Here is a 20314-nt window from a genome sequence, read left to right on the forward strand (position 1 = left end):
GTTGCGGACCAGAGCGACGAGGATATAGGGTTTATGCCGACTCAGCAAGAGTCCGTTCCCTTCCAGATGCTCCCTGTTAACAGTTCAAGCCCAAAGCTCATTAAAAAAGGCCTTGAGGCCGAGCCTGTTCCCAGAGGTTCCCCTCCCTTTGATAGGAGGGTGTTTTGGGAATCAAGTCGCTCGGAGAAGGCTAACTTACGGAGGAGCGCGAGATTAGCAGCCAGAGAAGCTGCTGACTAACCCGTTTCCCTTGAGAGTTTCCAGGGAGGCTCACATCTGGCGAAGATGTTGTCTCTAGCCAGTTTTTCCCTTGGGAAAAGTGTTGGACACCTGTTTTGAAGGGAGATTTGAAGTCCCTTAAAAGTTCTGCGCGCTGGCTAGCCAACGTGTCAGTTGGAGGATTAACTTTGCTTCTAGTTCCTTGTGGCGCACTACTCTCGAGTAGACCGGGCGATGCGCCTCACCTTCTAGTGAAGTCTGGACCACGTTTGGATCCACTATCTTCAGCCTTGCCTTGCCTTGTTTCCTTGCCTTGCCTTGAACTCCTTGCCTTGGACTAGCTTCCTGAGACTCTTGCAAAAGACCTGGATTATTCCCCACTCAAACTGCTTGGAAGTTTGAGTGTGTTTCGGTTAATTGGATTATCATCTTTAAATACTGGACATTGGACTTTATAATACTGGACTATATTTGACCTTTCCCAGAAGGTCTATTGATGGACTATATATTCTGCTTATTTTTGTTTTATTTCTTCCATTCTTTAATAAAGATATTAGATTGTTTATTGGCTTTGGCGTCTGGTTTCCAGTGCTCACGCAGCCTAGAGTATCACATTTGGTTTGTTTGGTCTCATATTTTTACTAGCACATGAATTGAAGGGGGAAATGGGGATGAGGACTTTGAAACTCTCCTTAGAGTTGTCTCCCCATTTGTTCATTCCCCTGCTCTGCTGTTTTACCCAAACAGACATTCCTCTCATGCATTTTTAAGGGTGAGAATCTTAACCAGTTAAAAGTGTCTGGTGTAACGGCCAGACATCATATGATACATATAGGATTCTGTATAGCATATGTACTATACCAGGGGTCCTCAAACTTTTAAAGCAGAGGGCTGGTCCACAATCCTTCAGACTGTGGAGGGGCCAAATTATCATTTGAAAAAAAAAAAACGAACAAATTCTTATGCACACTGCATATGTCTTATTTGTAGTGCAAAAGAACAACAACAATGAAAGAACAATACAATATTTAAAAATGAAAACAATTGCAACCAACATAAACCTATCAGAAGTGTGGGCCTGCTTCTGGCCAACAAGATAGTCAAGTTAATTAGGATTGTTGTTGTGTGCTGTCAAGTCATTTCAGACTTTGGGTGAGCCTAAGTCTAAAATTATTCATTTACTACATTTATTTATTACATTTATATCCCACCCTTCTCACCCCAAAGGGGACTCAGAGCAGCTGTATATACATACAATATATATTATTAGTATAGCACAATATTAGCATTATATATTACTATACTGAACTATACCACTATACTGTAATATTATCTAATCTAAATCTAAATCCATAATAAAAGCAAAAACCCATATGTGTGGATGTGGCATGGATGTCTGCTCACACAGATAGCCTCCAGCCTCCACAAACAGGCTATACTTCCCAGGGTTAAAAATCTAGCAAGTCATTCTTTCCCACTGACATTGTGGTTACAGCGAGTGCCATGAAAATGCAGCCCAAACCCTGCCAATGTCCTTCCCAAACACTACAGTCCACCACCCAAGGAATGCTTTCATTTGGGGACAATTTCCTCCTAGATCTTGCTTTTTCTTTCACCACAGGCAGGCATCTCAGGGTTCTCCATTGCTGTGGAATTTGCATGGCCCCGCCCACTACCCTTTCCTTTCCAATCTCTCTGCATAACAAACAGAGCAGAACTGAGCAGGAACTAAACTTATTGGAGGAGTTTAGGGATTGACTCTACATGGTGGAAATTGTAGTTCACCCTGCATCAAGTCAGAGCACTGTCACTCCTACTGGGGAATATAGAGGAGTTGTAGTTCACCTACAGATTTGACTACTGGTGGGTTTGGAGGGGAACTGGCCTGGAAGTTAAGGAGTAGTAGATACTAGGATTTATAGTTCACCTGCAATGAATGAGCATCACACTTGACACACAGAGCCCCCATAACCAATACAACATATTGGACAAGTTTGGGAAAAAGGGAGTTATAGTTCACCTGCAACCAGATAAACACTGACCCCCACCGACAATGCACTAGGAGCACACTTCACACACAGAAGCCTCATGACCTACTGAACATACTGCAGGTATTTGTGGGAAGGGGCCTTGATTTTGGGAGTTGGAGTTCACCTCCATCCAAAGACCACTGAACCCAGCCAATGACAGACTGAACTTAGCACACAGACTGAATATTGCCTGCTGTGAATACTAATAGATATTTTGGAACAATTACCCCAGGAATCTGGAAATTGCAGTAGTTCACCCCCATCCACAAAGTACTGTACCACACAATTCTGGGAATTGTAGTTCACCCACTCCAAACAGAATACATAACATTAAAAGACAACTAATACCATTCTCAAATGACCCGGGCATCGCCGGATCCCCAAGCTAGTATGTAATATATAACATATAATTAATATTATATGGTATTATTATTACTATTATATTGTATAACATTATAATATTATCAATATTATATGTATATACAATATATTATATTATTAAGACTGATATAAAATATTATATTATAAAACTGAGGGCGGGGCCAGGTAAATGACCTTGGAGGGCCGCATCCGGCCCCCGGGCCTTAGTTTGGGGACCCCTGTACTATACTATCAGCTACATAGTATAACATAAAATAGTATCAGCCCCTTTCTAGATTTGGGGACCTAAGACAGTAGGGAACGCACTGGTAACCTCAGGGTTGGACTTCTGCAATACACTTGAAAATGGGCCACCTTAATAGCAAGTTTGGAAGCTCCCGTTGGATGAAAATACGGCAGCCAGACGGGTTACAGGAGCATTTGGGAGGGAGCATGGTGCACCTGTCCTAAGGTCACTCCACTGGCTGACATGGCATTTCCGGGCAAAGTAAAAAGTGTACAAAGTGTGAAGCCCTCCATGGTTTGGGTCCAGGTTCCTACAGGGTGGCCTTCTCCCATACGATCCACCACTTGAGACACTGAGGTCCTCTTATGGAGGGGGGGGGGTTACTCCAGACCAGCGTGTCTCAACCTGGGGGTCAGGACCCCTGGCGGGGGTCACGAGGGGGCTTCAGAGAGGTCACCGAAGACCATCAGAAAACACACATTTCTGATGGTCTTAGTTGACCCCTTTGGCAGAGAAGGCTGAAGATCTCTCTGCCCGTCCTTTCTATTGTTGGTGGGGTTCAAGGGCTCTTTGATTGTAGGTGAGCTATAAATCCCAGCAACTACAATTCCCAAATGTCAAGGTCTGTTTTCCCCAAACTCCACCAGTGTCCATATTTGGACATATTGACTATTCGTGCCAAGGGTTGTTGTATGTCTTTCGGGCTGTGTGGCCATGTTCCAGAAGTATTCTCTCCTGACGTTTCGCCCACATCTATGGCAGGCATCCTCAGAGGTTGTGAAGATGCCTGCCATAGATGTGGCTGAAACGTCAGGAGAGAATACTTCTGGAACATGGCCACACAGCCCGAAAGACATACAACAACCCTGTGATCCCGGCCATGAAAGCCTTCAACAACATATTCGTGCCAAGTTTGGTCCAGATCCATCACTGTTTGAGTCCACAGTGCTCTCTGGATGTAGGTGAACTACAACTCTAAAACTCAAAGTCAATGGCCTACCAAACCCTTCCATCATTTTCTGTTGGTCATGGGAGTTCTGAGTGCCAAGTTTGGCCCAATTCTATCGTTGGTGGGGTTCAAGGGGCTCTTTGATTGTATGCGAACTATAAATCCCAGCAACTACAACTCCAAAATGACAAAATCACCCCCACACACACCCAATCTCACCAGTACTCAAATGTTGGCGTATTGGGTATTTGTGCCAAATTTGGGTCCAGTGAATGAAAATCCATCCTGCATATCAGATATTTACATTACGATTCGTAACAGGAGCAAAACGACAGTGATGAAGGAGCAATGAAAATAATGTTGTGGTTGGGGGTCAGTACCACATGAGGAACTGGATTAAGGGGTCGCGGCATTAGGAAGGCTGAGAACCACTTCTCCAGACAGACATAACCTGACTGACAACCGTCACCTCAAGGACCGTTTCATTGTCCGCCCCATGACTGTGGAATGACCTGCCTGGAGAATTAAACGATTTGTCAGAGTTGAAAAACCACCTGAAGACCTCTCTCTTCCGGCAGAAGGCCCACCCAGACAGTTTTAAGCATGAATTTTCAACTTGGGTCTTACGTTTCATCTTTGCTCTGTGTATTTTAATATGTGTTTAGTAGAAACATGTTTTAATATGTGTATTTTATCAAAAGCTTTCAGCGATGATGTGTTTTTAGAGATGTGACCACCCACGTCCCAGCAGGAGGAGAGGCTGGTAAGACATAAACAATTCAATTTCATTTTATTTTTTCCCTTTAATTTTTATTGCAAAGACATGAGGAGCAACTTGGAAGGTGCTGAACAGACGCAGAGCCAAGATGCAGAGCCAAGCTTAGTAAATGGGCCACAAAGCGGAGTCTGTGACATGCGAGTGTGTGGGGGGAAGAGCCAGCCACAGACCACCGACCACAATGCGGCCTGAGCCCTGAGACATGCACTGTGGAGGACCTTCTCACAATGACCCCAGAGACACCCCAAGGGGCCAACTTTGTGTTTTCAAATCCATTAAAACTTGTAATCTTGGTTCGCTTCTGACACGAGAAATAAAAGTTCTCTCTGGTAGATTGATTTTCCAGGATCCTCCGGATATCACTGGTGATCCTGTTATTCTTGAAAAATAAAATTATCATCGATATTATTATTAAGTTAGAAGAGACCCCACTGGCCTTTGAGGCCAACCTCCTTCTCGGGGCAGCTCGCAACACAAAAACAATATACGTACAGTAGAGTCTCACTTATCCAAGCTAAACGGGCCGGCAGAAGCTTGGATAAGCGAATATCTTGGATAATAAGGAGGGATTAAGGAAAAGCCTATTAAACATCAAATTAGGTTATGATTTTACAAATTAAGCACCAAAACATCATGTTATACAACAAATTTGACAGAAAAAGTAGTTCAATATGCAGTAAAGTTATGTTGTAATTACTGTATTTACAAATTTAGCACCAAAATATCATGATATATTGAAAACATTGACTACAAAAATGGCTTGGATTATCCAGAAGCTTGGATAAGCGAGGCTTGGATAAGTGAGACTCTACTGTAATATGTATTTAGTAGAAACATGTTTTAATATGTGTATCTTATAAAAAAGCTTTAGATGATGGTGTGTTTTTAGCCATGTGGTTACCCACCCACCCCACCACGATGAGAGGAATGGTAAGAGATTAAAAAGTTCAATTTTATTTATTTTTTTCCCTTTAATTTTTATTGCAAAGACATGAGGAGGGAACAACAGTGGGTATCAGACAGGGGCATTTTTAGCATCTCGCATGTTGGTCTTCTTCCATTGTTATCTAATACAAAAAAGGTTTCTGTGGCGTTACAAAAGGAAAGAGAGAGAAAAGGGGATTTTTTTTCCAGTCGAACACAGAAGGATAGAAAAGTGGATGCGCAGTGTTTCAAAACCAAGGAGATGGAAAAGTTGAGAAAGGGAAAAGAGAAAGCCCGAACTCATGCTTCCTTTGGTATCCTGTCTCTGCTGTCTTTCTCATAATAAAAGAATCTGTCCTTTTTGTCATGAATCTTCTTCATACCACTGGAGAAATTACTGTATATACTCGAGTATAAGCCTAGTTTTTCAGCCCTTTTTTTAAGACTGAAAAAGCCCCCCTCGGCTTATACTCGGGTGAGGGTCCTGGTTGGCTTATATTTGGGTCAGCTTATACTCAAGAATATATGGTACATTTGGTTATGTGCCCAAGCTTTTGATGAGTAAATGACAAAGTTGACATGGCCTGATTTAAGGATGAAGCATGAGGATCTCGGACGAATGGAATTAATTATATATACGTTTTTAAGGTTTTTATCATGTGTTTTAATAATGTTATTAATAGATGTGTTTATATTGTTTTGTTTTTATGATTGCATTTTGGGCAATAAATTTCGCCAATTTTTGTAAGCCGCCCTGAGTCCCCTCAGGTGAGAAGGGCGGGGTATAAATGTTGTAAATAAATAAAATAAATAAATTTATTATTTTTCTCTATTATTATTGGTATTATTACATTTATTATTTTTCTCTATTATTGCTGCTACTATATTTATTTTACTCTATTATTATTATTATTATTATTAATACATTTATTATTTCACTCTGATCTTATTATTATTATTGCATTTATTTCTGTTTATTATTACTTGTATTATTTTCCTGTATTCATTGTTATTATTATTACATGTATTATTTTACTCTATTATTATTAAAAGGATACATAAGCACATTTACATTGAAGAAGATGAGGATAATGATTGGATCAGAGTTGGACAGTCTTATCTTAAATTTGAGCTTTATGTAAATTTTCAAAAATATTGAACCTACTGATGCCTCAATTAATGTAATTTTATTGGTATCTATTTTTATTTCTGAAATTTAGCACTCTCGGCTTATACTGGAGTCAATGTTTTCCCAGTTTTTTTGTGGTAAAATTAGGTGTCTCAGCTTATATTCGGGTCGGCTTATACTCGAGTATATACGGTATACTGTTTAGCCCGCATTGCACCACCTGACATCTGCCGGGAAGGAGCAGCCAGCAATGAAAGGACCATGGCATTGACATCTCCGGCCCATCCTCTGTTCATGTATCAGGCAGCACGCCAACGCCTTAAATCAATAAATAGTTTTCTAAGCTCTACAAAGATATTTGCAGGAATACCTCAGCAAGCAAGAGTCCAAAAGTGGCAGTGCGGAGGAGAGCCAACCACAGACCACTTACTACAATGCAGCCTGAGCCCTGCCACGTGCACAAGGGAGGACCTTCTCACAGCCACACCAGAGACACCCCAAATGGTCAGCTATGGGTCAAAGGGCATTTAGTATCATGCCAAGTTGTTTTTTTTTACTTTGTGTTTTCAAATACATTACAACTTGTTTCCTCGGTTCGATTCTGACACAAGACATAAACATTCTCTCTGGTAGATTAATTTCCCAGGATCCTTTGGATATCATTGGGGATCTTGTTATTCTTGAGAAATGAAATTATTATCATTATTGTTAAGTTAGAAGAGACCCCACTGGCCTTTGAGGCCAACCTCCTTCTCGGGGCGGCTCGCAACACAAAAACAATATACACAATATCAAACCAAAGGCTGTCAATCAAAAAGAAGACATGAAGGGCAGACTAATTCAGACGAAGTCAGCCATGGCAGAGCCCTTGAGGAACCAACCTGGACACAGAATGTGATTATTGGAGAAAACAGAGATTCTGGACCTACTACGTCAGAGAAGCCACTGAAATCCACAAGAAGCAGGTGGACAATTTCAACAGAAAGGAGGAAACCATAATAATAATAATAAAACTTTATTTATACCCTGCCACCATCTCCCCAATGGGGACTCTGGGCGGCTAACATGGGGCCATGCCCAGAGCAATACAACATAATAAAATATAGAAACAACATATCATAACACCATTTAAAATACAATAAATAATAATAAACAGAACATCAAGAAATCAAAAAAAACAATAAAGCAAGGGCAGGCCGCTTGAACACAGAGAGAACCATGAACATGAACACAATCTGGCTCACAGTATTTTAAAAAAAACACACCAGAATCAAGACAGTAAATAAGGGACAACACTCAGAAAGAGGAGAACTCCAGACAGCAAACCATCAGGGCCAGGGAACACGTCCCAAACAGAGGATGCCTCCAGGCAACAGCGGCCAGGCCACTCCTAGGCAGATACCCTCACTGATCTCAGGAGCCTCCGGTGGCCTAGGGGATAAAAGCCTCATGACTTGAAGGTTGGGTTGCTGACCTGAAGGCTGCCAGGTTCGAATCCCACCCGGGGAGAGTGTGGATGAGCTCCCTCTCTCAGCTCCAGCTCCATGCGGGAACATGAGAGAAGCCTCCCACAAGGATGGTAAAACATCAAAACATCCGGGCAATGTCCACTGGGCAACGTCCTTGCAGACAGCCAATTCTCTCACTCCAGAAGCAACTCCGGTTGCTCCTGACACGGGGAAAAAAAAAACCTCACTGATTGACTTTGCGGCTTCCTGGCTCCTCAATGCCACTCAGTCTGGCTCATTCCAACACTCAGACTTGCTTCGGGCAGACCACGGCCCTTCCTCCCTCTCTGGGCGTCTTCCACAGGGATAGACACACTCCGCTTTCTCTACTGCCAACAGGCCACAAGGGCGGGACAAGCATCAGGACAGAGTGCTACTGGAGCAGAGCCATATACTGCACGAAAGAGTGACAGCAAGCCAACCTTCTCCTTCTTTGGCATGGAGTCCTTGTTCCTCAACCCGACCCTCCCAGTCTTGAAGAGCCTGGATTTCCCAGTCCATTGTATCCTTGATCTGGAGCAGGGGTCCCCAAACTAAGGCCCGGGGGCCGGATGCGGCCCTCCGAGGTCATTTACCTGGCCCCCGCCCTCAGTTTTATAATATAATATATTATATATACATATAATATTGATAATAATATTATAATGTAATACAATATAACACTAATAATAATACCATATAATAATATTAATTATGTATTCTATATTACATATAATATTACTACTGTAATAATATTACAGTATAGTGGTATAGTTCAGTATAGTAATATATAATGCTAATATTGTGCTAGGCTAATAATATAATATATTGTATGTACATATAATTTGTAAGCCACTCTGAGTCCCCTTTGGGGTGAGAAGGGTGTGATACAAATGTAGTAAATAAAATACTTAATAATAAATAAATAAATACATTTTAGACTTAGGCTCGCCCAAAGTCTGAAATGACTTGAAGGCACACAACAACAACAACAACAACAACAACAACCCTAATTAACTTGACTATCTCATTGGCCAGAAGCAGGAGCACACTTCCCATTGAAATCCTGATCAATGTATGTTGGTTAAAATTATTTTTATTTTTAAATATTGTATTGTTCTTTTGTTGTTGTTGTTGTTGTTGCACTACAAATAAGACATGTGCAGTGTGCATCGGAATTTGTATTTTTTTTTTCAAATGATAATCCGGCCCCTCAACAGTCTGAAGGATTGTGGACCGGCCCTCGGCTTAAAAAGTTTGGGGACCCCTGATCTGGAGACTCTGTTTCTCATTGGCAGGAAGGCAGGACGTGGAGGGGGGGGGGTCTCCTCCTTGAAGCCCCTCCCTCGGCACCAAGAAGAGGAAGGAAGGGGGTATTATGGGATGCCGGGAGGAAGGCCGGGCTTAAGGGGGCGGGGAGGGGAGGGAGGGGCTCCTTGGTTGCACAAGGTTGCAAACACACACACACTTTTGTGGGACCGAAGAGTGGCGAGAGGAAGGAAGGAAGGAAGGAAGGAAGGAAGGAAGGAAGGAAGGAAGGAAGGAAGGAAGGAAGGAAGGAAGGAAGGAAGGAAGGAAAGAAAGAAAGAAACAAACAAGGAAAGAAAGAAACAAGGAAAGAAAGAAACAAGGAAAGAAAGAGGTAAGGGGCAGCCTTTGGGAAAGGGGGGAGGGGACCCTCGGGGATGGGGAGGGGGCCTTCTATGGGGTCCCAGGAGGGAAGGGGGGCACCCACCCACCCACCCCGGAAACCCCAGTGCCCTTGGTCCCCCCCCCCCAGTCCCTCCCTTCTTGGCCTTCCCTTCTCTCCTTGGAGGCAGGCTGGCGCGACCCCCCCCCCACACACACCCGGGACCCCCCCCACCCCCCAGGGAGAGATGGAAACATGGGACCAAAGAGGAATCCTTCAGCCCCCCCCCCCCAATGCCCTCAAGGGTTGGGACTCACTGACCTACAGCGTATTATATTGTAGAACCTACTAGCTGTGCCCGGCCAGGCGTTGCTGTGGCTTATGGGAATCCTTTGTTGGCCAGGTAAAATAGCAGGGAATAGCCTTGCAGCCCCAAAGCCTGGCCGTCTTCTTCTTATGGGAATTATTTATTTATTTACAGTATTTATATCCCGTCCTTCTTTCTCACCCCGAAGGGGACTCAGGGCGGATTACAATGAACACAGATATGGCAAACATACAATGCCAACACACAAACAACATTCAGTTTTAGACAGACACAGAGGCGTTTTAACATCTTTCCAGCTTCACGATTCCGGCCACAGGGGGAGCTGTTGCTTCACCGTCCATTGGTGGCTGTTCTTCCTCATTCTTTTCCTCGTGAGCAGTTTTATGGCGTTGTAGATTAGTTAAATTAGCCTCCCGCATAAAGCGTACCTAAATTTTCCCTACTTGACAGATGCAACTGTCTTTCGGGGCTGCATAGGTCAACGGCAAGCCGGGGCTATTAATGGTCGGAGGCTTAACCCGACCCGGGCTTCAAACTCATGACCTCTCGGCCAGTAGTGATTTATAGCAGCTGGTTACTAGCCAGCTGCGCCACAGCCCGGCCCCAGGAATTCCTGTTTGGTGAGCTGGAATGCAATGGGATAGGCTTTCTGCTTAGAAGTCTGGGTCCTTGCGTTCTAAGGGAATGGTTCTTTGTGCTGCTAGAATTGCAATGAATAGCCTCACTACTTCAAAGCCTGGCTGCTTGCTACCTAGGGAAATCTTTGGTTGGTCAGCTGCAATAGTACAGAGTAGTATCGCTGCTTCAAAGCCTGGCCGCCTTCTACCAAGGTTAATCCTTTGTTGGTCTGGTTGAATTGCACTGAATAGCCTTGCAGCCTCAAAGCCTCCTTTAAGAAACAATTGAAACCTTGGATGTCTAGGTTGGCCTTTGGAGAGACAGCCATTGGATGACCAGCCTCATCATAATTGTATTCTGAATTTGACTTATCTGGGTATTTTAATCTAATGATTCTCTCTATATATTGCTGCTTTAGTCCCCCCACCTATGAAGTTTGACTGAATTGTATTGGTGGTTGTTTGATTCTACAGTAGAGCCTCGCTTATCCAAGCTAAACGGGCCGGCAGAAGCTTGGATAAGCAAATATCTTGGATAATAAGGAGGGATTAAGGAAAAGCCTATTAAACATCAAATTTGGTTATGATTTTACAAATTAAGCACCAAAACGTCATGTTAGACAACAAATTTGACAGGAAAAGAAGTTCAATACGCAGTAAGGTTATGTTGTAATTACTGTATTTAACAATTTAGCACAAAAATATCACAATATATTGAAAACATTGACTACAAAAATGGCTTGGATAATCCAGAAGCTTGGATAAGTGAGACTCTACTGTATTTATATTGTAGAACCTACTAGCTGTGCCCGGCCAGGCCTTGCTGTGGCTTATGGGAATCCTTTGTTGGCCAGGTGGAATAGCCTTGCAGCCTCATAGCCTCCTTTAAGAAACAATTGATGAACCAACCTGGACACAGTATATTATTTGGGAACACAGAAATGCTCGACCACTCCAACAACTATCATGTCAGACGACACTGAGAAGCCACTGAAATCCACAAGCATGTGGACAACTTCAACAGAAAGGAGGAAATCATGAAAAGGAACACAGTCTGGCTACCAGTATTTAAAAACTCCAAAATCAGAACAGTAAATAAGAAGCAACACTCTGAGACATGGGAACTAGGGGCAGCTAACAAAGAATGCCCCCAGGCAGAAAAGGGGCTGGGCTGTGGCACAGGCTGGTAAACAGCTGCTGCAATAAATCACTCTGACCATGAGGTCATGAGTTCGAGGCCAGCCCATGGCGGGGTGAGCACCCGTCAATTAAAAATAAAATATAGCCCCTGCTCGTTGCTGACCTAGCAACCTGAAAGATAGTTAGGAAATAAGGTACCACTTATAAAAGTGGGGAGGCAAGTTTAACTAATTTACAATGTTGGAATGAGGAAGTATGGAAGTGCAGTCACAGTGGACAATGAAGCAGCTGCTCCCCCCTGTGGCCAGAATCGAACATCCCTTCGGGAGAAGGTTAAATTGCCTCTGCGTCTGTCTGTCTGTTGTCTCTGTCTCGGTTCGATGTGTTTATGGGCATTGAATGTTTGCCCTGTATGTACATAATGTGATCCGCCCTGAGTCCCCTTCGGGGTGAGAAAGAAGCGTGGAATATAAATATTGCAAAATAAAATAAAATAAATAAATAAATAAAAGCAGCCAGTAGATGTAGCCATTCAATGCTAATTAGGGTGATTATCTGCAACATTTACGCTGGCCTCCAACTGACAAGAGTTCTTCCCTCACCCTGGACTTCCCACAGATATATATATAAACCTTCCTTGCTTAGTTTCTCCATACCTCACAACCTCTGAGGATGCCTGCCATAGATGTGGGCGAAACGTCAGGAGAGAATGCTTCTGGAACATGGCCATACAGCCCGGAAAACATATAACAACCTGTGATCCCAGCCATGAAAGCCTTCGACAGCAAATTGAAACCTTGGATGTTTAGGTTGGCCTTTGGATGACCAGCCTCATTATAATTCTATTCTGAATTTGACTAGGTCCTTCTTTAATCTAATTTTAATTTAATGATTCTCTTTTTATATTGCTGCTGCAGTCCCCCCACCTATAAAGTTTGACTGAATTATATTGGTGGTTGTTTGATACTATTACTGTTGTTTTATTTTGTTTTATTACCTTATTGTGTCTTAACCTTTGTATATTATTATTATTATTTAGCAACATTTATATTCTGCCCTTCTCACCCCGAAGGGGACTCTGGGCACTCAGGTATTACAAGTATATATACATACAATATATTATATTATATGACTATATTGCAATATTATTAGTAATATTGCATGTAATATAAATATACAATTATAATAGTGAATTATAATAATTATTACATTGTATTACATCATAATATTATTATTATGCTAATGTATTTGTGTTGTTACTTTTGTTACTTTTGTAACAATGTGAACCGCCCCGGGTCCCCGCGGGGAGATGGTGGCGGGGTATAAATAAAGTTTTATCATTATATTATTATTATTATTATTATTATTATTATTATTATTATTATTATTATTATTATTAAGCCTGGCCGTTTTCTTCTTATGAGAATCCCTGTTTGGTGAGCTGGAATACAATGGAATAGGCTTGATGCTTGGAAGGCTGGGTGCTTGCATTCTAAGGGAATGGTTTTTTGGGCTGCTAGAATTGCAATGAATAGCCTCGCTGCTTCAAGGCCTGGCTGCTTACTACCTAGGGGAATCTTTGGTTGGTCAGCTTCAGTAGTACAGAGCAGTATCGCTACTTCAAAGCCTGGCCGTCTTCTACCAAAGTTAATCCTTTGTTGGTCCGGTCAAATTGCACTGAATAGCCTTGCAGCTTCAATGCCTGGCTGTGTTATACCTAAGGGAATCCTTGTTTGGTGAACTGGAGCTGCTTTCTTTGTAGGGAAATCCTTGTTTGGCCAGCTTGAATTGCATTGAATAGTCTTGCAGCTTCAAAGCCTGGCCGCTTTCTATATAGGGCATCCTTGCTAGGCCAGGTTGAATGGGACGGAGTAGCCTCGTTGGGGTTTTTCACTGAGGGGAAATTTTGGTTGGCAGGTTGAATAACACTAAATAGCCTTGCTGCTTGCAAGCCTGGCCACTTTCTACCTTGCGGAATCCTTGGTTGGCTAGTTTGAATAGCAATTAATAGTCTCAGTGTGGCAGATATGAATGCTGCAATTAGGCACCGTGATTAGCATTAAATGGCCTTGCAGTGTCAAAGCCTGGCTGCTTCCTGCCTAGGGGAATTCTTTGTTGGGAGGTGTTAGCTGGCCCTGATTGTTTCCTTTCTGGAATTTCCCTGTTTTCAGAATGTTGCTTTTTATTTGCTGTCCTGATTTTAGAGATTATATTGTTCTGTATTATTATACCACAGTAATTATTACTAATTATATCTATAATCTTATATTATCTGCTTAGAACTGGATTATATGAGGCCCCTTCTACACAGCTGTATAAAATCCACACTGATGTGGATTATATGGCAGTGTGGAATCAAGATAATCCAAAGCAGATACTGTGGATTATTCTGCTTTGGCATTCTGGGTTATATAGCTGTGTGGAAGGGCCTTGAGTCTACACTGTTCAAATCAGATAATATGTATAAATCAGATAATACCCTGTTTCCCCGAAAATAAGACAGTGTCTTATATTAATTTTTGCTCCCAAAGATGCGCTAGGTCTTATTTTCAGGGGATGTATTATTTTTCCACAAAGAAAAATTCAAATTTATGGTTGAATTTTTAAAAAATGAAAATTTATTATCTACTGTACAGTAGTTGTCATCACAAACGAGCGTAACCTAACTGTGAACCCTTTCAAGAATTTCTATATTATATTTTATTGCTATACTGTTTTTAAATTACTGTTTTAAATTTATGTTCGTATATAAATTTACTAGCAGTGTCCGGCCACACGTTGCTGTGGCAAAGTATGGTGGTATGGGAAATAAAGTATTGAGGACTTGGTGGTAGTAAAGGTAAAGAGTAAAGGTTTTACCTTACATTAAGTCCATTATAAATGGGTTATATAGCTGTGTGGAAGGGCCTTGAGTCTGCACTGCCATATAATCCAGTTAAAATCAGATAATCTGTATTTTATAGGCAGTGTGGAAGAGGCCTAAGTGAGGCCTAACTCTGCCTGTCCCCTGGGCTGAGTGGGTTGCTTGGAGACCAAGTGGGCGGAGCTTAGCCTTCTAACTGGCAGCAATTGGGAAAAAAAACAATTATTCCTCTCCCTCTAATTAGGACTTTATTTTTCTTTTCTTTTTGTTGTATAAACGTAGAGGCATGGATGAGGGGTTGTGCTGCCAAGTTTAGTGTTTCTGGGATGTGTAGTTTTGCTGTTTTGTCCTAGGCCGAAATTTCATTACCCTTTTATATATATAGATGTTGTTGTTGGGCTTGTCCCTGTGTAAGCTGCCCTGAGTCCCTTCTGGGAGATGGAGGTGGGATACAAGAATAAAGTTATTATTATATTATTATTATTTCTTGTTACTACCATTATTTCCATGTACAACGATCTATGGTATGTACATTTACCGATCCTGCATGCTTCCAAACAAAAACTTTACTAGGTCTTACTTTGGGGAAGTCCTTATATTTAGCAATTCAGCAAAACCTCTTCTAGGTCTTATTTTCTAGGGATGTCTTATTTTCAGGGAAACAGGGTATGTATTTTATAGGCAGTGTGGATGAGACCTAAGTGCACTCTGCCAGGAATTGCTAGGATACAAAGGGAGCGAGGCCTAAAGGTAGCAGGGTCTACCTTTCTAACTGGCAGTTAGGGGGAGAAAGGCTCTTCCTCATCCTCTGTAATTTGGACTATTTTTCTAGTTTTTTTTATTGAAAGACATAGATTGGATGACTATGACTTTTGTGGCCAAATGTGGTGTGATTTGCTTCAGTGGTTTTGTTGTTTACTCCATATTACTCCATAATAAAGTATCACATTACATTTTAATACTAGCTGTGCCCGGCCACGCGTTGCTGTGGCAAAGTATGGTGACATGGGAAATAAAGTATTGAGGAATTGGTGGTAGTTAAGGTAAAGGGTAAAGGTTTTCCCCTGACATTAAGTCCAGTCGTGTCTGACTCTGGGGGTTGGTGCTCATCTCCATTTCTAAGCTGAAGAGCCGGCGTTGTCCATAGACACCTCCAAGGTCATGTGGCATGACTGCATGGAGCACCGTTACCTTCCCGCCGGAGCAGTACCTATTTATCTACTCTCATTTGCATGTTTTTGAAGTTTAGGGTTGGCAGAAGCTGGGATTAACAGTAGGGGCTCTCTCCACTCCCCCAATTCAAACCTGCGACCTTTCAGTCCAGAAGTTCAGCAGCTCAGAGCTTTAACACGCTGCGCCATCAGGGGACATTATTTCCTAAAGCTTGTGAATATACAATATTTCTGATGGCTTTTTTTTGTCTGTTGGAGGCAAGTATGAATGCTGCAATTAGGCAAAATGATTAGCATGTAATAGCCTTGCAGCTTTAAAGCCTGGCTGCTTCCACCCTGAGTGAATTTTTTGTTGGGAGGTGTTAGCTGGCCCTGATTGTTTCCTGTCTGGAATTCCCTTGTTTTTAGAGTGGTGTACTTTGTGATATTTTATGTGCTTCTACTGTCTGTGGCCCTGAGAAAACAGAGGATTTGCCAGACTTTGATGATGGGAATACTTTGTTGGGAGGTGTTAGCTGGCCCTGATTGTTTCCTGTCTGGAATTCCCTTGTTTTTAGAGTGGTGTACTTTGTGATATTTTATGTGCTTCTACTGTCTGTGGCCCTCAGAAAATGGAGGATTTGCCAGACTTTGGTGATGGGAATACTTTGTTGGGAAGTGTTAGCTGGCCCTGATTGTTTCCTGTGTGGAATTCCAGTGTTGTTCTTTAGTGTTGTGATTTTAGAGATTGTGTTGTTCTGTTTTATTATACCACAGTAAATTTAATATATTCTGATTTTAGTGGTTTTGAATACTTGGACCCAGATTGTATTCATTTTCACGGTTGACAGCAACACAATAATAATAATAATAATAATAATAATAATAATAATAATAATAATAACAACAACAACAACAGTAGTAATGATAGTAATAATAATGACTTTGGTAATACACACTGCTTCACTCCCTTCTCAGCTTCGTTTCTGGAAGAATCCTTTCTTGGGAGGTGTTAGCTGGCCCTGATTGTTTCCTTTGTGGAATTCCCAATTTCCCTGCTTTCAGAGTGTTGCTCTTTATTTACTGTCCTGGTTTTAGAGATTGTATTGTTCTGTATTATTCTACCACAGTAATTATTTCATATTACAGTAGAATCTCACTTATCCATCATTTACTTATCCAATGTTCTGGATTATCCAACGCAGTCTGCCTTTTAGGAGTCAATGTTTTTATAGTCAATGTTTTAAATTCATTGTGATATTTTGGTGGTAAATTTGTAAATACAGTAAATACTACATAGCATTACTATGCATGGAACTACTTTTTCTGTCAATTTTTTTGTATAACATGATGTTTTGGTGCTTAATTTGTCTAATGATTACCTAATTTGATGTTTAATAGGGTTTTCCTGAATCCCTTCTTATTATCCAACATATTCACTTATCCAATGTTCTGCCGGCCTGTTTGTGTTGGATAAGTGAGACTGTACTGTATGTTTATAATCTTATATTATCTGCTTAGAACTGGATTATATGAGGCCCCTTCTACACAGCTGTATAAAATCCACACTGAAGTGGATTATTGGCAGTGTGGAGTCAAGATAATCCAGTTCAAAGCAGATAATACAAGATTACAAATGGGTTATATAGCTGTGTGGAAGGGCCTTGAGTCTATACTGCCATATAATCCAGACCAACACCACCAGACTAAGCCACAGCAACGTGTGGCCGGGCACAGCTTGTATAATATATTGTAATTAAGTACATATAACTTGTAAGCTGTCCTGATTCCCCTTCGAGGTGAGAAAGGCAGGATATAAATGTTGCAAATAAATAAATACATACATTCCTGTCTAACACTGCATTAAAACCGTTCACATCTGCATTTCTTGGTATTCCCATTTTCTACATGATTCATGAAGAGAAGAGGGGAGAATCGAAGGTTTCTGGCTTTCATTCCTTATCTTTTGTTTCTTCTTTCTCTACCAGGAAAAAGAGCATTCCATGGAGCCACATTTGTCATGATGAGAAAAAAAAATCTAATATTGAGTGGGCATTGAAGAATTGGAAATTTAAAAGAGCTGTAAGGATGCTTGATGGCATCTCACTTAGACCCACTTGTCCTCACGAAGGCTTCGATTCTGAAGCCTATTCAGATGTCTATTTTCAATATGATCCATGAAGGGAAAAGGAGGAAAAGTTTTTGGCTTTCATTCCTAATCTTTTATTTCTTCTTTCTTCACCAGGGAAAGGAGCAATCTTTGGAGTCATGCTTGTCATGAAGAGAAACAATTCAACATCTAGTGGATATTGAAGAATTTGGAATTCAAAGGTGGAGTAAGGAAACCAGTCCTATAGGAAGAAGAAACGATCTCAAGGTTCTGATCTTGCTGAAGTCTTCACCTCACACATAGTTCAGAAAGGGAAAAATGAGTCAAGTGTCTATGTTGCATTTTAAAGTAAATATCACTACCAACATGGAGAAGAAGGCATATGAATGTACTGAGTGTGGAAAGAGCTTTAATCAGCAGAGACCTCTGCGGATACATGAAAGAACTCACACTGGTGAGAAACCCTACACATGTCAGGAATGTGGAAAGAGCTTCACTCAGAGTGGAACTCTGCATTCACATCAGAGAACTCACACTGGGGAGAAACCCTATAAATGCCTGGAGTGTGGAAAGAATTTTGCTCACGGTGGAGATCTACGTTCACATCAGAGAACTCACACTGGGGAGAAACCCTACACGTGCCTGGAATGTGGAAAGAGCTTCACTCACAGGACGAATCTATATGCACATCAAAGAGTTCACACTGGGGAAAAACCCTTTAAATGCCTAGAGTGTGGAAAGAGCTTTGCCTGCAGTGGAGATCTACATAATCATCACCGAACTCACACTGGGGAAAAACCCTACTCATGCCTGGAGTGTGGAAAGAGCTTCACTCACAATACGAATCTATATGCACATAAAAGAGTTCACACTGGGGAAAAACCCTACGCATGCCTGGAGTGTGGAAAGAGCTTCACTCACAGTACAAATCTATATGCACATCAAAGAGTTCACACTGGGGAAAAACCCTACACATGCCTAGAGTGTGGAAAGAGCTTTGCCAGCCGTGGAGAACTCCATAAACATCACAGAACTCACACTGGGGAGAAACCCTATACATGCCTGGAATGTGGAAAGAGCTTCACTCAAAGTTCAAATCTAAATATACATCGAAGAGTTCACACTGGAGAGAAACCCTATGAATGCCTGGTTTGTGGAAAGAGCTTTGCCTGCAGTGGAGAGCTACATGAACATCACAGAATTCACACTGGGGAGAAACCTTATAAATGCCTGGAGTGTGGAAAGAGCTTTGCTCAGAGTGGAACACTAAGTCGACATCGAAGAACTCACACTGGGGAGAAACCCTATAAATGCCTGGAGTGTGGAAAGAGCTTCTCTTACAATGGAGACCTATGTAAACATAAAAGAATTCACACTGGGGAGAAACCCTTGCAATGCTTGGAGTGTGGAAAGAGCTTTGCTGACCGTGGGTATCTACGTAAGCATTATAGAACCCACACTGGGGAGAAACCCTATAAATGCCTGGAGTGTGGAAAGAGTTTTACTTCCAGTGGGTATCTACGCAAACATAACAGAATCCATACTGGGGAGAAACTCTATACAGACAGTACCCTGTGATAATTCGATTTTGAAAAAAAAGAAGTCTTGTTGTAGAAACAAGGGTTGGGGATAAAACTTCAGTGAAAACCCTGTGAGTGAATTTTCTTTCCCAGTAATAAATTTCTCTCACTTCCTGTTGTCTCAACCCCATTCTGAAATATGAGTAATTTGTAAGTTACAGAATTATGGAGTGGGCCATCCAGTCCAACCCCCTGTCAAAAAGCAGCAAAACTGCATTCAAAGCACCCTTGACAGGTGGCCATCCAGCCTCTGTTTAAAAGCCTCCAAAGAAAGAGCCTCCGCCACAGTCCGGGGCAGAGAGTTCCACTGCTGAACAGCTCTCACAGTTAGGAAGTTCTTTCTAATAATCAGGTGGAATCTCTTCTCCTGTATTTTGAAGCCACTGTTCCAGGTCATAGTCTCCAGGGCAGCACAAAACAAGCTCCCTCCTTCCTATGACTTCCCCTCACATATTTATCCATGGCCCTCATCATGTCTCCTCTCCACCTTCTCTTCTGCAGGCTAAACATGCCCAGCTCTTTAAGCCGCTCCTCATAGGGCTTGTTCTCCAGACCAGGGGTCCCCAAACTAAGGCCCGGGGGCCACATGCGGCCCATCAAAGCCATTTATCCGGCCCTCATCTCCTCCCTCGCCCGGTGCGTGCCTTCCAGAGCTTTGCTTGTTTATAATGGTATTTTAATTATTATTTAATTAATAATTAATTATCAAGGGGGTGCTTTTTTTTAATTATCAAGGAGACTTATGGATCCGTATTCTTGGGGAACTTCCTAC

At 41.9% G+C, this 20314-nt stretch overlaps 1 protein-coding gene across 2 annotated transcripts; it reads left to right on the forward strand.

The window, feature by feature from the left end:
* The first annotated feature begins 9542 nt into the window (after nt 1-9542).
* On the forward strand, nt 9543-19667 carry LOC100558576 (gastrula zinc finger protein XlCGF57.1). 2 transcript variants are annotated; one of them, XR_010005689.1, is made up of 2 exons: nt 9543-9765; nt 17841-18082. XR_010005689.1 is itself a non-coding variant. In XM_062979239.1 (2 exons), the coding sequence occupies exon 2, from the start codon at nt 18281-18283 to the stop codon at nt 19538-19540; it is 1260 nt and encodes a 419-aa protein (XP_062835309.1). In that variant the 5' UTR covers nt 9550-9765; nt 18098-18280; the 3' UTR covers nt 19541-19667. The 2 variants fall into 2 exon arrangements, 1 of the variants encoding a protein (XP_062835309.1); XM_062979239.1 differs by lacking the exon at nt 17841-18082 and adding an exon at nt 18098-19667 and having other exon boundaries at nt 9550-9765.
* Nucleotides 19668-20314: the final 647 nt, after the last annotated feature.

This window comes from Anolis carolinensis, chromosome 4, assembly GCF_035594765.1.
Source record: "Anolis carolinensis isolate JA03-04 chromosome 4, rAnoCar3.1.pri, whole genome shotgun sequence".
Taxonomy (NCBI): Eukaryota; Metazoa; Chordata; class Lepidosauria; order Squamata; family Dactyloidae; genus Anolis; species Anolis carolinensis.

What these genes read in the sequence shown, in the direction of transcription:
- LOC100558576 (XM_062979239.1), top strand. Translation starts at nt 18,281, where the DNA reads ATGAGTCAAGTGTCTATGTTGCATTTTAAAGTAAATATCACTACCAAC.